This window comes from Panthera onca, chromosome C1 (assembly GCF_046562875.1).
Source record: "Panthera onca isolate mPanOnc1 chromosome C1, mPanOnc1 haplotype 2, whole genome shotgun sequence".
NCBI lineage: Eukaryota > Metazoa > Chordata > Mammalia > Carnivora > Felidae > Panthera > Panthera onca.
This window is the reverse complement of record NC_138346.1, coordinates 94,650,002-94,667,959: the sequence shown is the minus strand read 5'-3', so window position 1 is coordinate 94,667,959 and position 17,958 is coordinate 94,650,002. Positions and strand designations below refer to the sequence as shown.

Here is a 17,958-nt window from a genome sequence, read left to right as displayed (position 1 = left end):
GGGCACTGGAGGACACATCCATTTACACTTAAAATAAGTTATCCCCCAAACAGTGCTATATATACATATGGTAGATATTATCATTGTTTTTATCTTACGGATAAGGAAACTGAGGTTCGAGGAGGCTAAGTAAAGTAGCAAAAGATCATATAGCTAGAAAATGACAGAGATTAGGATTTCAGCCCAGGTCTGCTGTCCTCAGAGCCTGATAAACTAGATGTAATTCTCTCTGTAGTTTGTAAGATTGATGAGGCCTCTACCCCGATGAATAGCCAGGTAATGACAATACGATCTGTGATGTAGGTGGAGACATGAAGGTAAAATAAGGGACATGGCAGAAAAGCATCACAAAACAAAACTCAGGAGTGAGAGGAAGAGTTAGCTTCCAAACAGAGACTCCAAGGGAGTGAAATGTTCCAAGTAGAGGGTCAGTATTTGCAGAGGCCCAGAGTTAAAGGAGAAGTTGACACATGAAGACTAAAAAATTCAGAGGAGCTGGACTATAGCCTACGTGACACAGAAAGTGAGGAAAGTTTAGATTAGAGAAATAAGCAGGAAGCAGATGACTTGACCCAGGAAGCAGATGACCTGTCCCTGAAAGCTGGTTAAGGTGGTTGGGCCTTTAGTTAGAGCAGGAGGCAGCAAACTTTTTCTGTAAAGAGCCAGATAATTAATATTTTAGGCTTTTAGAGTCATGCGGTATTTTATTGCAACAACTCAAATCTACCTTTTTAATGTGAAAGCAGATGTAGAAAATACATAAATAAATGGGCACGGCTGTGTTCGAATAAAACCTTATTTGCAAAAACAGGTGGCTGACCATAGTTTGCTGACCTCTATGCAAACAGCGGAGAGCTGTTAAAGGAGGGAAGAGATGTGATAAGATTGACATTTTAGAAAGACTTTTGTGGCTTCTATTGTTTAAATTGGATTAAAAGGGCAAAACTAGTAGCTGGAAAACCAGTTAGAAGACTGTTATAATAATACAAGCAAAAATGGTGGTTGCCCAAGCTAAGTTCATAGCATTAGAACAGTTTGGTTCTGAGCTGCATTGAGGTATAGCTGCTTGCTTGTTCACTGATACAGTCACAACCAAAGCACAGGTGATCAAAATGTTGAGTGAATGAGGTGGAATCTATAGATTGGTGTACACCTTCAGTATATAATAGTGAAAAGGGGTTCACTTGTTTGGAAGAGATTATTTGAATTTCAGATTAATTTGTGCCCCAGAAATGAATGGCTTCTGTTAAAAGTAAGCATAGTGTGTCCAAGCCAAAAATAATTTCATTGTTATTTATTTATGTCCCCCTATCACTATTTTGGATTTTTTTGGCAGGGCTAAATGATAACTTATTAAATATTACTGTGTGTGTTTTTTGTTGTCATCACCAGTTTATGTATTTGACAAAAGCTCAACTTCTTATATCTGTTCTTTCTTTCTAGTCCCTGTGTTCCCAAGAGAATTATATTATTGACAAAAGGTGAGGGAATTTTTAAAATTCATTTGTTAACTCTCTGATTGATGCTAATAAAAATAAAAATGTCTCATTAAAATGCCAACAGAATTCAAGACGAGGATGCCAGTAGTACCCAGCAGAGGCGTCAGATATTTAGGTATTGAAAGCATGTTTTCATGCAGTATTAAAAACTCAAAGCATTTTTTCTCTATTCTTTCCCCTTTTGTCCTACTAGCTTTTCAAAGTTTTCTTTCTAAATTACAGAGTTAATAAAGATGCTTCAGGGAGATCAACAAATAGCCATCAAAGCAGCACTGAGAATGAACTGAAGTATTCTGAACCACGACCCTGGAGCAGTACAGATTCAGACAGTTCCCTCCGAAACTTCAAGCCTGCTGTTACCAAAGCCAGCAGCTTCAGTGGAATCTCGGTCCTGACAAGAGGTGATAGTTCTGGGAGCAGCAAAAGCATAGGCAGGCTTTCAAAAACAGGTATAAATATTTGTCTAGAACTGTGCGGTCATAACATTTCGTTTCCCTATTGCTGCCTTAGCTCTTTATTTATCAGATGGCTTCTGCAGTTATCCTAACATCCAAAATTCCTACCAGCAGTGCATTGAGCAGCTCCACAGTACTTCAGAGGTAATGGGTGTATTGACATTAGGATTCATTCTCTGCTCAAGAGAGATTTACAAACATCAGTTAAAGTAAAAATCCTCTCTTGTGACATAAACTTAATCAAGTTAGTTCAGTGAAATGTCATCTGTTGTTTGAGTCCCCAGAGGTGGTTGGAAATTCTCCATTGCTTATTTATAATTAGAAGGCCTGGTTTCTTACCTAGGATTATTTAACATTGGTTGCATTTTCAGCTAATACTATCAGTTATTGATTGTATTTTTCATGATAAAGTCCTTCATTTGCCATTCAAAGAATCAGTAAAATTGCTGAGAAGTTTCTGAGGATTTTTCAAGAAAAATAATGTGATGTAATTATTCTGAATGAGTGAAAATTTTAGTAACATCCTCATTCTCCTAGTTTCTTTGCTTTTAGGGTACCTTACATTTAGGCTCATACATTTTCTCTTCACCTTTACTAACTGGGTTTAATACTAAAGACCCTCACATCTCTCTTAGGATCCTTGCAGATCTTTATTTGGATTCCAAAATTAGCTTTAAAAGTTAGCAGAAATGGCTATCTTTAGCCTATCTGGGTTATCGTAGACATATGGTATTGTACAGGTAACATGGGAGAGATTTAGAGGTGGCCAAGTATTTTTTTATTAATCCTTGTCTATAATCAGTGCTTTAAATGAAGGCTTATGAATTGCACTTGTCACCCTTTCTTATTATAATGTGCATATTAAAAATATCTTAGTGTATATCATAGAATATTGCTAAAGATAGGTAAATTTTGTTAATATAAGAAATATGTATATGCACAAGATATGCATTTATTTGGGAAACAAGTCATCATAACAATAACTATGAGAAGATCATTTAGGAACACTGCTGAATTAAAACATTTTAAAATCGTGTCCTATTTATAATCTATATTCTCTTCAGAGATGAACCATTATTTAACTCTTAATAGGGAAAAATTATTTTTGGTAGTTTTTATCAGGGGTCATTTGGCACAACTTAAAATAGAAGAAGGCAATCTGTATAAGTGTATCATATTTGTTTATTTCATTCATTAAAGAGTAATTCTCCATCCCAGAGTCAACTCTTACTTAAAACCTCGTTAACCATATACAGTTTAAAAATCTTTTTCTTTCTTTGATTGTCTTATTATCCAGTTTTAGCCATTTTACTGAAAGTAACATTTTCAGTCTCTGGGTGATAGAAAACTAAATAGATTGCAGGGATAAAAACAGCTAAAAATAAATTATCACATTTATTAAGTTTAGTAAGAAATAAATTTTAAAACTAATGCTGATATGAATACTTGGAATATTTTTCTTGCTGTCTTTGTCCCTTGATATGATAAATAATTAAATGTTGACTCTATAGGAAGATGCTATGATTCTGAGCTTAAAATGGAATTCTGCAATGAAACTTCCCAATTGTGTCTCTTGATAGAGAATTTATCATTTTTGTTATCTCCTATACTACTCTTAATCTTTCTGTGTTCTTATAGATAAGGGGTTTCTGGTATAAGAGATTTGGGGCATTTGGCTGTGCTATGTTCTTTTTCCTGGGGAAAATTATAATCTGTGTATTCCTAAGTGTTAATCTAAAAGGTAAAATGTACATAAGTTTGTGCTTTGGGGAATGTGGGTAATGTGCTTTTTGTGGCTGTCTGTGGCTGTTGTTATTACAATCTTGCTTAAGTTGCATGCTTTGGCTATGACTTCTCTGACAACTTATGTGATCAGTTTGCTGTATTAAACTTGTTGATGATGGGGAGGGGAAGCAAAATTATATAGTAAATCAAAAATAGCCATTGCTTTTATGTGGTAACTGCATGTTATGTAATGTGGATTTTATTGTTACATATTTAAAGCCTGCGTTTTTATATGAGGTTTAAAAAATCCATATTTTTCATTACTCCTCCCTAGGTTCTGAGTCTTCTGGTAGTGTAGGGTCATCTACGGGCTCTCTTTCTCACATCCAGCAGCCTCTTCCAGGTACAGCTCTCAGCCAGTCTTCTCATGGCGCACCTGTCGTCTATCCAACTGTCAGCACTCATAGCTCTCTTTCCTTTGATGGTGGCCTAAATGGGCAAGTTGCATCTCCTAGCACTAGCTTCTTTTTGCTTCCCTTGGAAGCGGCAGGCATACCACCTGGCAGTATTCTGATCAACCCACAAACAGGTTGGTATCGAGAAAAAGGTGTTTATTTCAGTTGAGATATCAGGAGTTACTGAAAAATAAAAACTGTGTATTAAATGTATTATTTGTATATGTGTTGTCAATTTTTTATTTTTCATGAGTAATTAGCATTTTCCCTAGAACTTTAATAAAACATTTCTGCTAGAAAATGTTACAAGATATGTTTATATCAGGAAGTATTTTTCTCTTTGTGACATCCAGACATCACCTTTTAGGCTAACCATAATTGAAAAATGGTTCATTTCTTAGAAATGAGACAATGACCATTGAAAGAGCTTTATTTGATTTAAAAAAGTAAAAATTATCCTGGAGAAAATAGTATGCATTTCATGAAGAAGGAGAAAGTAAGCAGCTCTTATTCATTATAGAAAGAAGGAGAAGGAACATATAAATTATTGTCCTTCTGAATACAGTAATTTTTTCTCCTAAGGAAAAGGTAAGGCACATTTTATTATTAGAAAAAGGAAATAGGTAGTCCTTATGAATTAATATTGAAGACACATATTCTTTGCAGTTAGGTAATAATTCTCATCTTTTCAGCATGTATTATGTATCATGTACTGTGTTAGGTGCTTGAAACACATTACTTATCATCATTACAATCTTGGTAGGTGAAGTCCCTATTTACGTGTAAGGAAACTGAACTTCAGAGAGATTAAGAAACTGCAGTCATAATACATTTCATTATGCATGTCGTATGGGCAAATACAGAAAACATCTTTTAAAAGATCACATGAAGTCTGGTCTCTATTCAAAATGTTATGGCGCAGTAATTTTGTGAGAATGAGAACAACCTTATAAATCATTTGATAACCTTTCTTAGAAATTCGTACACTTAACTCATGTCACATCAGCACGGCAGTAGTTGGGCAAGATAAGTACAGGCGGGAGTGTCTCTGTGTGCTCCTGAACCTTTTCTTTTGTTTGTTGTAGAGAAAACCATGACTTGGAACTCATTACCTTCAGATTTCTTTGCATCTGTTTTTTAAGATAAAGTATTGGAACATTTGTTTCTATTAGAAGAAATGAATAACTGACTATTCAGAAATTCCGTTTTTGCTTAATAACCATTATCTTCTCCTTGAGATTTATTATATTACTAAACTTCTTGTTTTTCTGGAGCAGGATATAAGATGACTTAATATACTATTTACTATTACTTTTCATTCAAATCATTCTAATGATTTTTCAATGATATGAAAGATTCTACTGAATAGGAAATTATAGAATGAGCAACAGATCAACCTGTAATTGAATTGTATTCTTAATTTTAAATGAGTCCAAAAGTGATCTCTTTGCTTTTTGAGAACAGCATTACAACACATCCAACGTTTTCAAACGGCCCTTAAGTTACTTTTAAGCATGCTTCCACTCATATCTTCTCTACCATTTTTGTTCAAAATTACGTAACAATCAACAAATACCCAGCATTACTTGTTTTCATATAACTAAATTATCAAGAAACTTAATGAAAATTATTTGAATTTGAAGGACTTTTCCCACTTGGTATCAGTGGAACAATGTATTCTTCTCTCCCCACAATTATTTTATTATGTCATAAGTTTCAGAAAGCAAATGGGTTTTACCATGGAAGAAAGGATATTATTAAGACAATTTTTAACAATTGTTCAGTCAGATTTCTCTTAACTTCTCTATTCTTCCCATTCTAAATGGGTATCATAGTATATTTCACATAGTCCCTTTTTTTTTCTGTTCTTTTTTTTTTAAATAATATAGTGTATAGTGTAAGGAAAAATACTAATCTATGTATCTGTTTACCTCTGCTTTGAAAAAAAAAAAAGTTCTGGAAGAAGGGTATCCAAATTGTTAACTACAAGATTATGGGGGGATTTATTTTTTTTCTATCCCTATTTATTGGTTATTTTCCCACAATAAAAATATTTTCATAATAAGAAAAAGTTGTTCAGAATGTATGTGTAGAAAAGAGTAAAATTCATTTACTTAGGCACTTCAGATATCCCCCCAGTAATTAGTAAGCAATAACAATAAGCCTCTAAATCAATATTAAAGGTTTTTTTCATACCTGTGAATCAAGCTCACTAGAATTAAAAAATTATTTTACAAAATTCTTCAGAGTTCACAACTTACAACTTTAGAAGTTATAAAATAAGGACTCTGCCATCAAGTCCATGATTTGAAATTTGAAGCTGGCAAGCATTTTTAATTTTCATCCAGTGTTAATTTCACTAATTAAGCATATGCATTGTGGTCTATAAGTTAGCTCTTTCTCACTACGTAATAGAGGCTAATTAATAACATTCCAGTATCCCAAAGTCAAGAATTTTTTCTTAAAACTGAAATCGTTAAAGCACTGCAGGACCACAGTCCTATAACTGAATCCCTTGAGCAAGATATTCAGAATTCAGAGTTTTCGAAAAATGCTATGTATTATAAAATAACTCCAGGAGGTTTTAGAGCAGCACCTACATAGTAAAACACTGCAGCAGAATTTTCAAATATTTACTCTGTGAGAAACTTAACAGAAGACCATGGGGGGAGGGAAAGGGAAATAATAGTTACAAACAGGGAGGGAGGTAAACTACAAGAAACTTAAATACAGAGAACAAACTGGCGGGGGAGGGGGTGGCAGGGAGGGAAAATAGGTGATAGACATTGAGGAGGGCACTTGTTGGGATGAGCACTGGGTGTTGTATGTAAGCCAGTTTGACAATAAATTATATTTTTAAAAAATGAAAAAAAAATTTACTCTAAGTGGAAAAAATAAAGACTATTAAAATAGGCTCAGGTATGGTCACACTTTGTTTCCTCTGCTAAGAAAATCTTTTGGTCTTCAGAAACTTGGCTTTGGGATTTTGAGTAAGGATTATAGACCTGTGTTACAGATTGTTCATAGAAATGACCTATGTTCGGTCTCAACTGTAAATGGTTTTTTTCCCTCCTCTTATAATTTTTCAGGTCAGCCCTTCATAAACCCAGATGGAAGTCCAGTTGTGTATAATCCTCCTATGACTCAACAACCTGTTAGAACCCAAGTGCCTGGACCTCCACAGCCACCTCTGCCACCCCCACCACCTCAACAACAAGCAGCTAATCACATTTTCTCACAGGTGCACATATCCATGATTACATAATGCTAAGTTCACCTCCCTTTATATATTTGGGTTTAAACTCAGTAATTATAATTATAATTGGGCTAGCCCAAGTATCTCTTAGAACTTTAATATTCTGCACCAGTGATGTCCCGCTCCCTGTTTGTAGGAAGAGAGGTTAACTTCACAGGATTTTCAGCTAATAAATACAGAATATATATTGGAAAGAAGGAAATTTCATATCTCATGAGCCTATGTGGTGAGTATGTTCTCCGTATTCTACAACAGCAAGAGATGGACAAAAGGAATAAAAACAAAACTAAGATTATCCCAGTGAGCTAATAAGTAAGTTGTTCTAAGGTTCAACAGATCAAGAAGATAGAAGAAACTTAAGTTGCTCAAGTTCGGCAAGGTACTTTGCATCCCACCTATTCTACAAAAGAGGGAGGCAAAAACATTCTGAATTAGAATTCACAGAAGCACTCTTAATAGTATCTTGAATTTGTAGAAATGTTTAAAGTTTGCACATACACTTTCACATTCTGGCTATTCCCATATAGATGTATTATTCATCCTTGGGGAACTTGATTATCCCAGTGTAAACTCATTTACTTTTGTTCTTTTAAAGGTTGTATAACATATCAAAGACAGCTTGTACAGTTAGTTACACCTCTTTTTCTCCATAAGACTATCTAAATATTCCACTGGTGAGAACTTGTAGAATACTTTCTTACGAAAGAAGTATGGAGATAAACTTGAACTAGGGAAATTTCATTAATTTTATTGGCAAGTTATATCGTTTGTGTAGTGCAAGGGTAAAGAATATATGAGCAGTGGTAATGTCATCAAATACTTTCAAAGTTTTGTAAATAATTGTGCCTCTGGCAATTAAGACTCCTAATATTGGGCAAGGTAGTTTATATAAAGTAGGATTTCTAGGTTTTTGATGTGCTTTTAAGACATACAAATCTGTGGGGGCGCCTGGGTGGCTCAGTCGGTTGGGCGACCGACTTCAGCTCAGGTCATGATCTCACAGTCCGTGAGTTCGAGCCCCGCATCGGGCTCTGTGCTGACAGCTCAGAGCCTGGAGCCTGTTTCAGATTCTGTGTCTCCCTCTCTCTCTCACCCTCCCCCGTTCATGCTCTCTCTCTGTCTCAAAAATAAATAAACGTAAAAAAGAAATTTTTTTAAAAACCAAACATACAAATCTGTGAAGAGGAAGTTGCCTAAAAACTGTTTCCAAAGACTCCCATATCCACTTCCCAACCCCATTTGATTAAAAATGCACAGGTACACATTAGAATACGTAAAACGCCCTCCCTGGCCTTCTCTGCCTTGCCTTCATTCAGTTAGGTCCTGAAGTATTTCTCTTTCATCTTGTTGTCAGTTGCCTATGCCTTGCTACATATTTCACCAGGAGCTTTATAAGACTGATTTTCATTTCATTCAGTGGAAATAGTATTTGTCTGGTGGCTTCAAAAAAGTCTAAGGATTCATCTATGATTATATATTTCAGATTATTATCTCTTAGAAATAATTTTGTATGATTTAGATATGAGACTATCCTAAATAAAGGTGTAGATAGCTTAGTTTAGAAATAGAGCCTAGGGGCACCTGGGTGGCTCAGTTGGTTGAGGGTCTGACTTTGGCTTATGTCAGTGATTTCATGGTTTGTGAGTTCCAGCCCCACATTGGGCTCTCTGCTGTCAGCAAGGAACCCGCTACAGATCCTGTCCCCCTCTCCCTGTCCTCCCACCCTATTTGCTCTCTTTCTCTCAAAAAAAAATAAACATTTTAAAAAAGGAATAGAGCTTTAATGGACTATAATTTGAAATCTCAGGATATGCATCAAACTTCGTGGTTGATTGTCCTGGTGTTGCTTCAGGTGTTTCAGGTAATTCATCATCAGATACCAAAATAGAGAATTGATGAACAAATGATACTCAGTAACTACTTTCTTTCTGCACTGAGATAATCCATCCATGAAGTTTGAAATAACCAAACAAAATAATAGTATGATTTCCAAAGCCTTCAGATGGGCTGCATTTCTCAAAACCAGTCACTTTTAAGTGGATATTGTTTTGCAGCCATTTGCAATTTAAGTAGGAAAAGGAAGAGCTAAGGCTTTTCCTTTTCTAAGTGGTGTCAGAATTTCACTTTGAACAACGAGTCTTCCCGCCCACATTTGTCTCATTACCACTTGACACTCTCGGAGACATTAATTCATACCACTGGTGCTCATCGGACTCCTCTTTCTTTTATCTTACAGCCGACTAAAGCTTTTGTTTCATCTGACACTTACATAGTAGGTCAAGATGTCTGGAAGAAAGTTACGTCTTAATGGTTGTCTGACTTAATAACACATTGAATAGCCTGTGCTTGGAAGTTCTAAAACCACTGCACCTCATTTAGTGTGATATGTGCTGTCATCTGCTAGGAAGCTTGCTAATTTCTAGTGAAGAGATTAGTGAGGAACCAGTGGCTCTATAGATCCTTCAGTTTTTACCTTGTTTAGTACTTTTGCTTTAGTTCTAGATCTTTTGTGAGATTCTATTTTTTTCATTTTTTAGGAACTATTGTGTTGATTTTGTGGGGGAAGTGTAACTCACCATACACATCTGAGTTGTCATAAGACTTTCCCCTTATTTAGATTATTTCCTTAGGAAGCTTATTCAGTTCGCTTATTTTACATTTTCAAAGTATTCTTTTAGGAAATACTGTCCAGACAGAGATTCATGTGTATACATTTTAAGCAAAAGTGAGAGTTTTCGTTAGATAAAATGACCTGGGTTCCTCCAGTGCTTGCTTACATGGCTGTCTACAGGTCACTTATCTTAGTCTGACTGTCACCTATATAACATGGATTATGAGAGTCTTTAAGCCAGTATGTGTATTACCCTTTTGTAATCAACTATCTAATATAAATATAAGACTGGGAAACTAAGTCAGATGCCACTGTTAGCCTGCGGATGGCCAGCTGTACTCCTTAAGGTTTGAAATGATTAAAACATTGTTCATTTTCTATAATGTCTGTTTTTGAGTGTCCCTGGGAAACATAAAACTTATCCTTATTTTTCTGAAATGCAGAAGTATATCATTAGTGAAAAAATTTCAGGTCACTAGTTTTTCAGCTCCACATGGCATCTACTCTCTCAACCAAAATTTGTAGTTGCAAGACAAATGTGTTTATCTTCCTTGTGTAAAAGAGATAAGTTTATGTGTGTACATGTGCCTGTATGTATGTGTGTGCTGTTCTTTAGGCTGTTACTCTTAGTGGCACCCACAACATATTGTACTTTAAAAACTGCTAAAATTAAAAAAGTAAATAAATTTTTTAAAGTGAAAATTGTTAGAATTCAGGCCCTATGGTCCCAAAAGAGTATTTAATCATGCCTTATCAGATAGTAATTGGCATAGATACTATGTTAAGTTTTCATTGTCTGATAATGAATGAAGTTTTTCTTTTATTTAGTTTTATAATGCTAAATAGAACAGCCCCTCCATCAAACCAGGAAGTAAGAATGAGTGGTTTTGTTTTTACTGACTTAACCTAGGAGTTTGGGTTAGATAATAGGATTTGAAATGTCTAAATTACCTGTTTCTATGAATCTAATAAATATGTTTATGAAAAAAATTATATATTAAAACATAGGTATGTTTTTTAAATTTTTACTGTGTAGAGTTTCTTCATTTAGCATTGTTTTTGTTGTTTCCTATTATTGTTAAGACCACTTTATAAATATAGTTTAAGCTCTTGCCAAAAAAGTGTCCATTTTATGCAATTCTTGTAACATTTTATTCTGACATTAACATTGTTTGCCAACCTGTTATTCCTTAGCCTGTTCGTCCTCTGCAGTCCTCTTCACAGCCTGTTCAGTACTCTACAGCCCCTTACCCATCCCCGCTCCTGCCAGTCTCACCCACCCAGCAATACTCCGTGGTACTATATCTCTATTCACCTCCTGCATTGTTTCTGTGGGTGGATGTGTGATGGATGCTCATGAATGTGATTAATGTGATATGATCTTTTGTGACTATTTAAAGTCCTAGACACATATACTGAAAAAGTGTTTCTAACTTGTATTAGAAATAATTTACTGTCTACTGTAGAATATTTGTTATATTGACTTATTATAGTGATTATATAAATCCCAATTTTTTCCTGCTTTTCCACAATGAAATGATTTTCAGGTTGACAATTCTAGTCCTAAGATGGTTTAGCTACTTTTCTCCTTGAGATCAGTGCAATCTGTGTAATCTTGGAGTGGCAGCCTTCATCTGGGTTTAAGGCTTTCTGTTCTTTCCCCAGTACATAGGTCCCGTAGACTTATCCCAGTTATTAGGGTGAATTGGAGCTTATGATTACATAAGATATTCTTCTAAGTATATTCCCAAGAAGATCTCTAGATATTTAATCTGTGACTGTAATGAATGGTACCTTCTTCAATCCAAAGTATGCCCTAAATTCTACCTCTCAGAGTTTACAAGCACCAGGGCCATGTGTTCTCTCTGTGACCTTCTATAGTTACTAAGTATATGAGACAACAATGTAAAAGTTGGAATGGAATTCCTGCCTAGGGCCTAACATGAAATGAGTATTCAATAAATGTTACTTCCCTTCCCTTCCCTTAAAATGAGTCTCCCTAAACAGCCTAATAGACTTTTCCCGGTGGTGCTGTTATTTTTTGAATATATGGCATCATATTTTGACACTACTTTTTAGGTTAAATTACAAGCTATGTCTTAAAATCACTTGACATTTTGTAGAAACGTTTTCTTATATTGAGAGTGTTTTTGCGTTGAGCTGGGGGCAACCTTATTTACCAGCATTGGCTGTGAATGATTTTCAAAAATCACTTCCAATCTGTAAAAATAAAATTTTGCCAGCATTGAGAAGATCAAAAGTATCAATGAACATAACGTAAAAGCCTCAAAAATGTTTTGAAAAATGGCAGATTGTTGGAATAAGAAAATGACTTTTTTTCAAGACGACTCTGATGGTGGTGTATAGTTAAAATATTTGGCCAGATTACTGTGTAATTACAACTAATAGGTATATTTTAGTACATTTTTCCCTTTTGAAACTATTCATTGAATTAGGCTAATAATGCTAGAGTGTGTCAGAGCAAGCATAAAACCATGTATTTCCAGTCATTAAATCAGGTACCCCTTTTCAGTTCCCTGTCTTTTCCATAGCTGTAATGTACTTTGCAAAAACCAGCAGACTAGAAATTGTAGATGTGTCGACTTTGATCTGACAACTCAGTTGCCACAATTTTTTTTAAGTAACTTTTTCCAAAATTCTCTTCTTAACAAAATGTGGTATATATTGTTGCCAATCTCTGGCTCTTTGGGAGCAAGGGGATGCCATTTTAACCCCATTTTTGTCATTTCAATGATCTTATCTAGACTAGTCAGAACTGGTCCTTAGGCTGTTGAGTGAGAGAAAACATTTGTCAGATGGCATGTACATTATAAACCTCCCTTGGCTGGACATGATTCGCCTGCTCACCAAGTAGCAAAAGCAATAGGAAACTCATCTCGATTACATTTGTCAACATCTGACTTTAGGAAGAGACTGAAAAACCCTAGAGAAGAATAGAATTTATGGCCAAATTATTTTTGAGAGATTAGAAGACTGGGGTGGATTTTATGCATTTTTTTTTTCATTTGTGCTAGTATTTTCAACAGGTGTGATAAGATAAACAGCGGTGCCTAGAACCAGAATCTTGCCTTTTAGGAAAAGGGGTAGAATAATTAGTACTGTGCCTTGTTAGTTACCCGGTCCTTGAAGTCCTTTGAGAAGATGTTAATTTATAATATAAGTATGTCCAGTTTTCACTTCACACATCCTTATGTGTCTTTAATCATCATTTAGATAAGTGTCTTTTCATTTTTTTGTGTGAAATGTTTTTACACCCTACTCTTCTGCATGCTTTGCAATCCATTAGATCTACTTTAAAAGTAATTTATTAATGACAGCATTATAATACTCCTACTTTCCTGCCTTAGAGTTCTAATTTTATTGAAGCTGTTCTATTAAATCAAATCTGTTATAGATACATGATACCCATACTACTGCAGTTCATCTTCAAATACATGAAGTATTTTTTTTTTTTTAGAAGTTTGGTTTACGTGTGTATGGAAGGCTTACTGATTTCTGACTTTTCCCTTTTTTTTTTAGCAGGACAACCTTGGGTCTCAGTTTAGCCACATGAGTCTTGCCCGCCAGCCATCTGCAGATGGTTCTGACCCTCATGCCACCATGTTCCAGTCCACTGTTGTTCTTCAGTCCCCACAGCAGTCTGGTTATATCATGACGGCAGCCCCTCCACCACCACCGCCACCACCACCTCCTCCCCCTCCTCTGCCACCTGGGCAGCCAGTCCCTTCTGCTGGCTATGCTGCCTCTGGCCATCCTGTCAGCCAGCCTGTGCTTCAGCAGCAGGGATATATTCAGCAGCCCTCACCACAGGTACGTCGCTTTCTCACCTTTTAACCTTAGAGAGCTTACTTTTTATTTCACATGGAGAGAATCTGTGAGAATGTGTATATAAACAAAGCTGGCCATCATCTTCCCTTCTCAGTATAACTAGTAGATACTTCAGTTAGATAAAATATGTCACTTCTGAGTTTCCTTTTAACCGATAGATTTGTTTTAATTAGCTTACAAGAAACACAATAAGGTAGGTACACCGTAAAAATAAACTGATGTGTTCAGGTCGGTTTGGGGAGAATTAACATCATAATACTATCAAACCTTTCAATGCAGGAACATGTTATCTGTCTACATTTACATGAATATTCCTTAATTTTTCCCAACAGTATTTTGTAGTTTTAATTATACAAGTACTGCATATATTTTATTAAATATATCTCTAAGTATGTAATGTTTTTTAATGATATTTTAAAGGAGATTATTTTAAAATTTCATTTTCTGTTCATCATTTGCTAGTATGTAGAAATAAAGTTGATTTTTGTGCATTTATCTTAAATCCTGTGGACTTTCTAAATTTAATTATTCCAGTACTTTTTTATAGACTGCTTAGGATTTTCTATATTGAAGACCATTTCTACATATATTATCCTTTCCAATATATATGCCTTTTATTCCTCTGTCTTGCCTTATTGTATTGTCTATGAGCTCTGATGTTGAATATACACACAACATAACAGGGGGAAGTAAATTCCCTAGAATTCATTTATTAACTTAAGGCTAGGTTTTGAAAGTATATATTCTTCCTTGTTCCCAGTCTTAGGGGAAAGCATTCTGTCTTTCATCATTAACTGTGATATTATCTGTGGGGTTTTTGCCCTCTATGAGGTTGAGGAAATTCTCTTAGTTTGTTGAGAGTTTTTACCATGAATTGAGTATTAAGTCTTATAAAAATGTCTTTTTCTTTGTTGAAATGATCATGTGATTTTTTTTCTCCACTTCACTCTCTTAATACAGTGAATTATTCTGACTTCTGAATGTTAAGTTAACGTTTTATTTCAGGAACATACTCCCACTTGGTCATGATATAACATCTTTTTATATATCACTGGATTCATTCGACTTTTCTTACGGATTTTTGCATGAATGTTCATAATGGATATGGGTCTATGGTTTGCTTATAATGTCTTTTTCAGGTTATAGTATCAGGATGGCACTGATACTGGCCTCAAAATGAATTAGATATCGTTGCCTCCTTAATTTCCTAAAGCACTTTGTGTAGGACTCTTCTCTTAAATGTTTGCTAGAATTCACTGATGCATCCATCTGGATCTGGAGTTATTTTGTGGAGAAGATTCTAAAATTACAAATTCAGTTTTTTAGTAGATACAGAGCTAATCCAATTTTCTATTTCTTTTTGGATCAGATTTCATAGTTTGTATAATTTAATTATATTTTCAAATTTATTGGCAAACAGTTGCTCATAATATCCACCTTATAATTTTAGTATCTTGAAGATCTTTAATGGTATCACCTATGTAATTCTTAATGTTGGTAATTTCATTCTTCTCTCTTCTTTGTGTCTTATTTACTTAAGAGATTTATCAATTCCATCAATGTTTTTAGAAAACCAATTTAGAGTTTCAGGGCACCTGGGTGGCTCAGTCAGTTAAGCGTTCTCTTGATTTCAGTTCAGGTCATGATCTCTCTCCAGCTCAGGCATGCATATTCATATTCTCACTCTCTCTCTCTCTCTCTCTCTCTCTCTCTCTCTTTCTCTTTCTTTCTCTCTCTCTCTCCCCCTCTCCCTCCCTCCCCACCTTCCTTAAACAATAAAAAAAAATAAAAAACCAATTTAGGGTTTCATTAATTTTATTATCCATTTTCTGTTTGAGCTACTTCTGCCTTTACCATTATTTTCTTCCTTCCACTTATTTTAAGGGTTTATTTGCTCTTTTGTTTCTGGCTTTTTAAGGTGGAAGCATAGATCACTGATTTTTTATTGTTCTTCCTTTCTAAGTTTTTTTATGTTATAAATTTCCCTCTAAAGCACCATTTTAGCTGCAATTCATAAAACTGGATATGTTGTGTTTTTGTTATTTCATCCAAAATCTCTCTCTCTTTTTTGTATGTGACTTTTTTGACCCATGATTTGTCTAGAAGTGTGTTATTTAATGTCCAAATATTTGGGGCTTTCTAAATACCTTACTGTTTTGATTTCTGTTTTAATTTCATGTGGTCAGAGAACCTACTCTAAGATTTGTTTTGGAATCTCTTGAGTCTTCTTTTATTTCCCAGTATGTAGTCTTTTGGGGGCAAGATCCATGTGCACTTGAAAGCATTTGTATTCTATCATTTTAGTGTTTATGATTTTTTTGGTTTGTTTTGAGGTAAAGTTCACATAATATAAAATTAACTATTTTAAAGTGAACACTTCACTGACATTTAGTGCATATACAGTGTTTTGCAACTATCACCTCTCTCTAGTTCCAAAACATTTTTATTTTCATCACCCCAAAAGAAAACTCTGTATTCATTAAGCAGTTATTACCCATTTGCCCTCTCCCCCAGCCCTTGGAACCACCAATCTGCATTCTGTCTCTAAGGATTTACCTATTCTGGATACTTCATATTAATGGAATCATGCCATATTGTTACCTTTTGTGTCTGGCTTTTTTAACTTAACACAGTGTTTGAGGGTTAATCCATGTTGTAGCATGTATCAGTACCTCATTCCTTCTTAGGTCTGGATAATATGCCATTGTTTGTATATACCACCGTTTGTTCATTTTTCAACCATTAATGGGTTTGGGATGTTTCTACCCTTTGCACATTGTGAATAGTGCTGTTATGAACATGGAGGTACGTGTATTTGTTCAAGTATCTGTTCTCATTTATTTGGGTATATACCTAGGAATAAAATTGCTGAATTATATGGTAATTCTGTGTTTAATTTTTTGAGGAATCACCAGGCTTTCTATGGTGTCATTTTATATTCCTATCTGCAATGTATTGAGGTTCCAGTTTTTCCACATTTTGGCAGTAACACTTATTATTTCCCTTTTAAAAAATTATTATTATCCTAGCCATCCTTTGGGTGTGAAATAGATATCTCGTGGTTTTGACTTGTATTTCCCTAATGATTGGTTAATCATTTGTTCATACGCTTGTTGGCCATTATCTGTCTCCTTTGGAGAAATGTCTGTTGTAAGTCCTTTGCCATTTTTTTCAGGAGATTGTCTTTTTGTTGAGTTGTAAGAGTTCCTTATATATTCTGTATACTAGACCCTTATCAGGTGTGTGATTTGCAAAGATGTTCACCATTCTGTAGTTGTCCTTTGACTTTTTGATAACGTCCTTAATTAGTTATCAAAACTTTAATTTTGATGAAATCCACTTTATCCTTTTTTTTTTTTTTTTTTTTTTTCTTCATTTTACTGCTGATACTTTTAATATCATATCTAAGAATCCATTGCCAAATCCAAGGTCATGAAGATTTTATCCCTGTTTTCTTTTAAGAGTTTCATGGTCTTGGGCACCTGAGTGGCTCAGTGGGATTAGTGTCCGAGTTCAGCTCAGGCCATGATCTCACACTTTGTGAGTTTGAGTCCTGTGTCAGGCTTTCTGCTGTCGCTGTCAGAGCCTGCCTTGGATCCTCTGTCCCCATGTCTGCCTCTCCCCTGCTCACACACACACTCTTTCTCTCTCTCTGTCTCTCAAAAATAAACATTAAAAAAAAAAAAGTTTTATGGTCTTTAGCTCCAATAGGTAGATCTTTTATCCATTAGAGTTAATTTTTGCGTATGATAATGACGTGTAAGAGTCCCAACGTCATTCTTTTGTGTGTATTTGTTTGTTCTGGTATCATTTATTGAAGACCCTGTTCTTTTCCCATTGAATGGTGTTGGTACTCTGGTTTATTGGTATCAAATAAACTCTTACTTTTGCTATTCTGTGTTTCTACCTTTATGCCAGTACTGCACTATTTTATTACTATACCTTTGTGGTAAGTTTTAAAATCAGGAAATGTGAGTCCTCCATCTTTCTTCTTCTTCTTCCTTCCTTTCTTTTTTTTTTTTTAAAGAGACAGAAAGAGCAAGCAGGGGAGGGGCAGAGAGGGAGAGGAAGAACCCCAAGCAGGCTTCCCGCTGTCAACGCGAAGCCG

The 17,958-nt window shown here is 35.1% G+C and overlaps 1 protein-coding gene across 13 annotated transcripts in view; it reads left to right on the top strand.

The window, feature by feature from the left end:
* Window positions 1-17,958, top strand: part of R3HDM1 (R3H domain containing 1) — a 127,594-nt gene that overhangs the window by 33,722 nt on the left and 75,914 nt on the right. For 6 of the 13 annotated variants that reach the window (XM_060625978.2, XM_060625988.2, XM_060625976.2 and 3 more), the window contains 7 exons: window positions 1,444-1,481; window positions 1,564-1,614; window positions 1,722-1,948; window positions 4,014-4,268; window positions 7,224-7,375; window positions 11,196-11,297; window positions 13,542-13,832. In XM_060625978.2, coding sequence (XP_060481961.1) covers window positions 1,444-1,481; window positions 1,564-1,614; window positions 1,722-1,948; window positions 4,014-4,268; window positions 7,224-7,375; window positions 11,196-11,297; window positions 13,542-13,832 — 1,116 coding nt within the window. The remainder of the gene's footprint in view (window positions 1-1,443; window positions 1,482-1,563; window positions 1,615-1,721; window positions 1,949-4,013; window positions 4,269-7,223; window positions 7,376-11,195; window positions 11,298-13,541; window positions 13,833-17,958) is intronic. The other 7 variants (XM_060625989.2, XM_060625984.2, XM_060625985.2 and 4 more) reach the window with 7 other exon arrangements.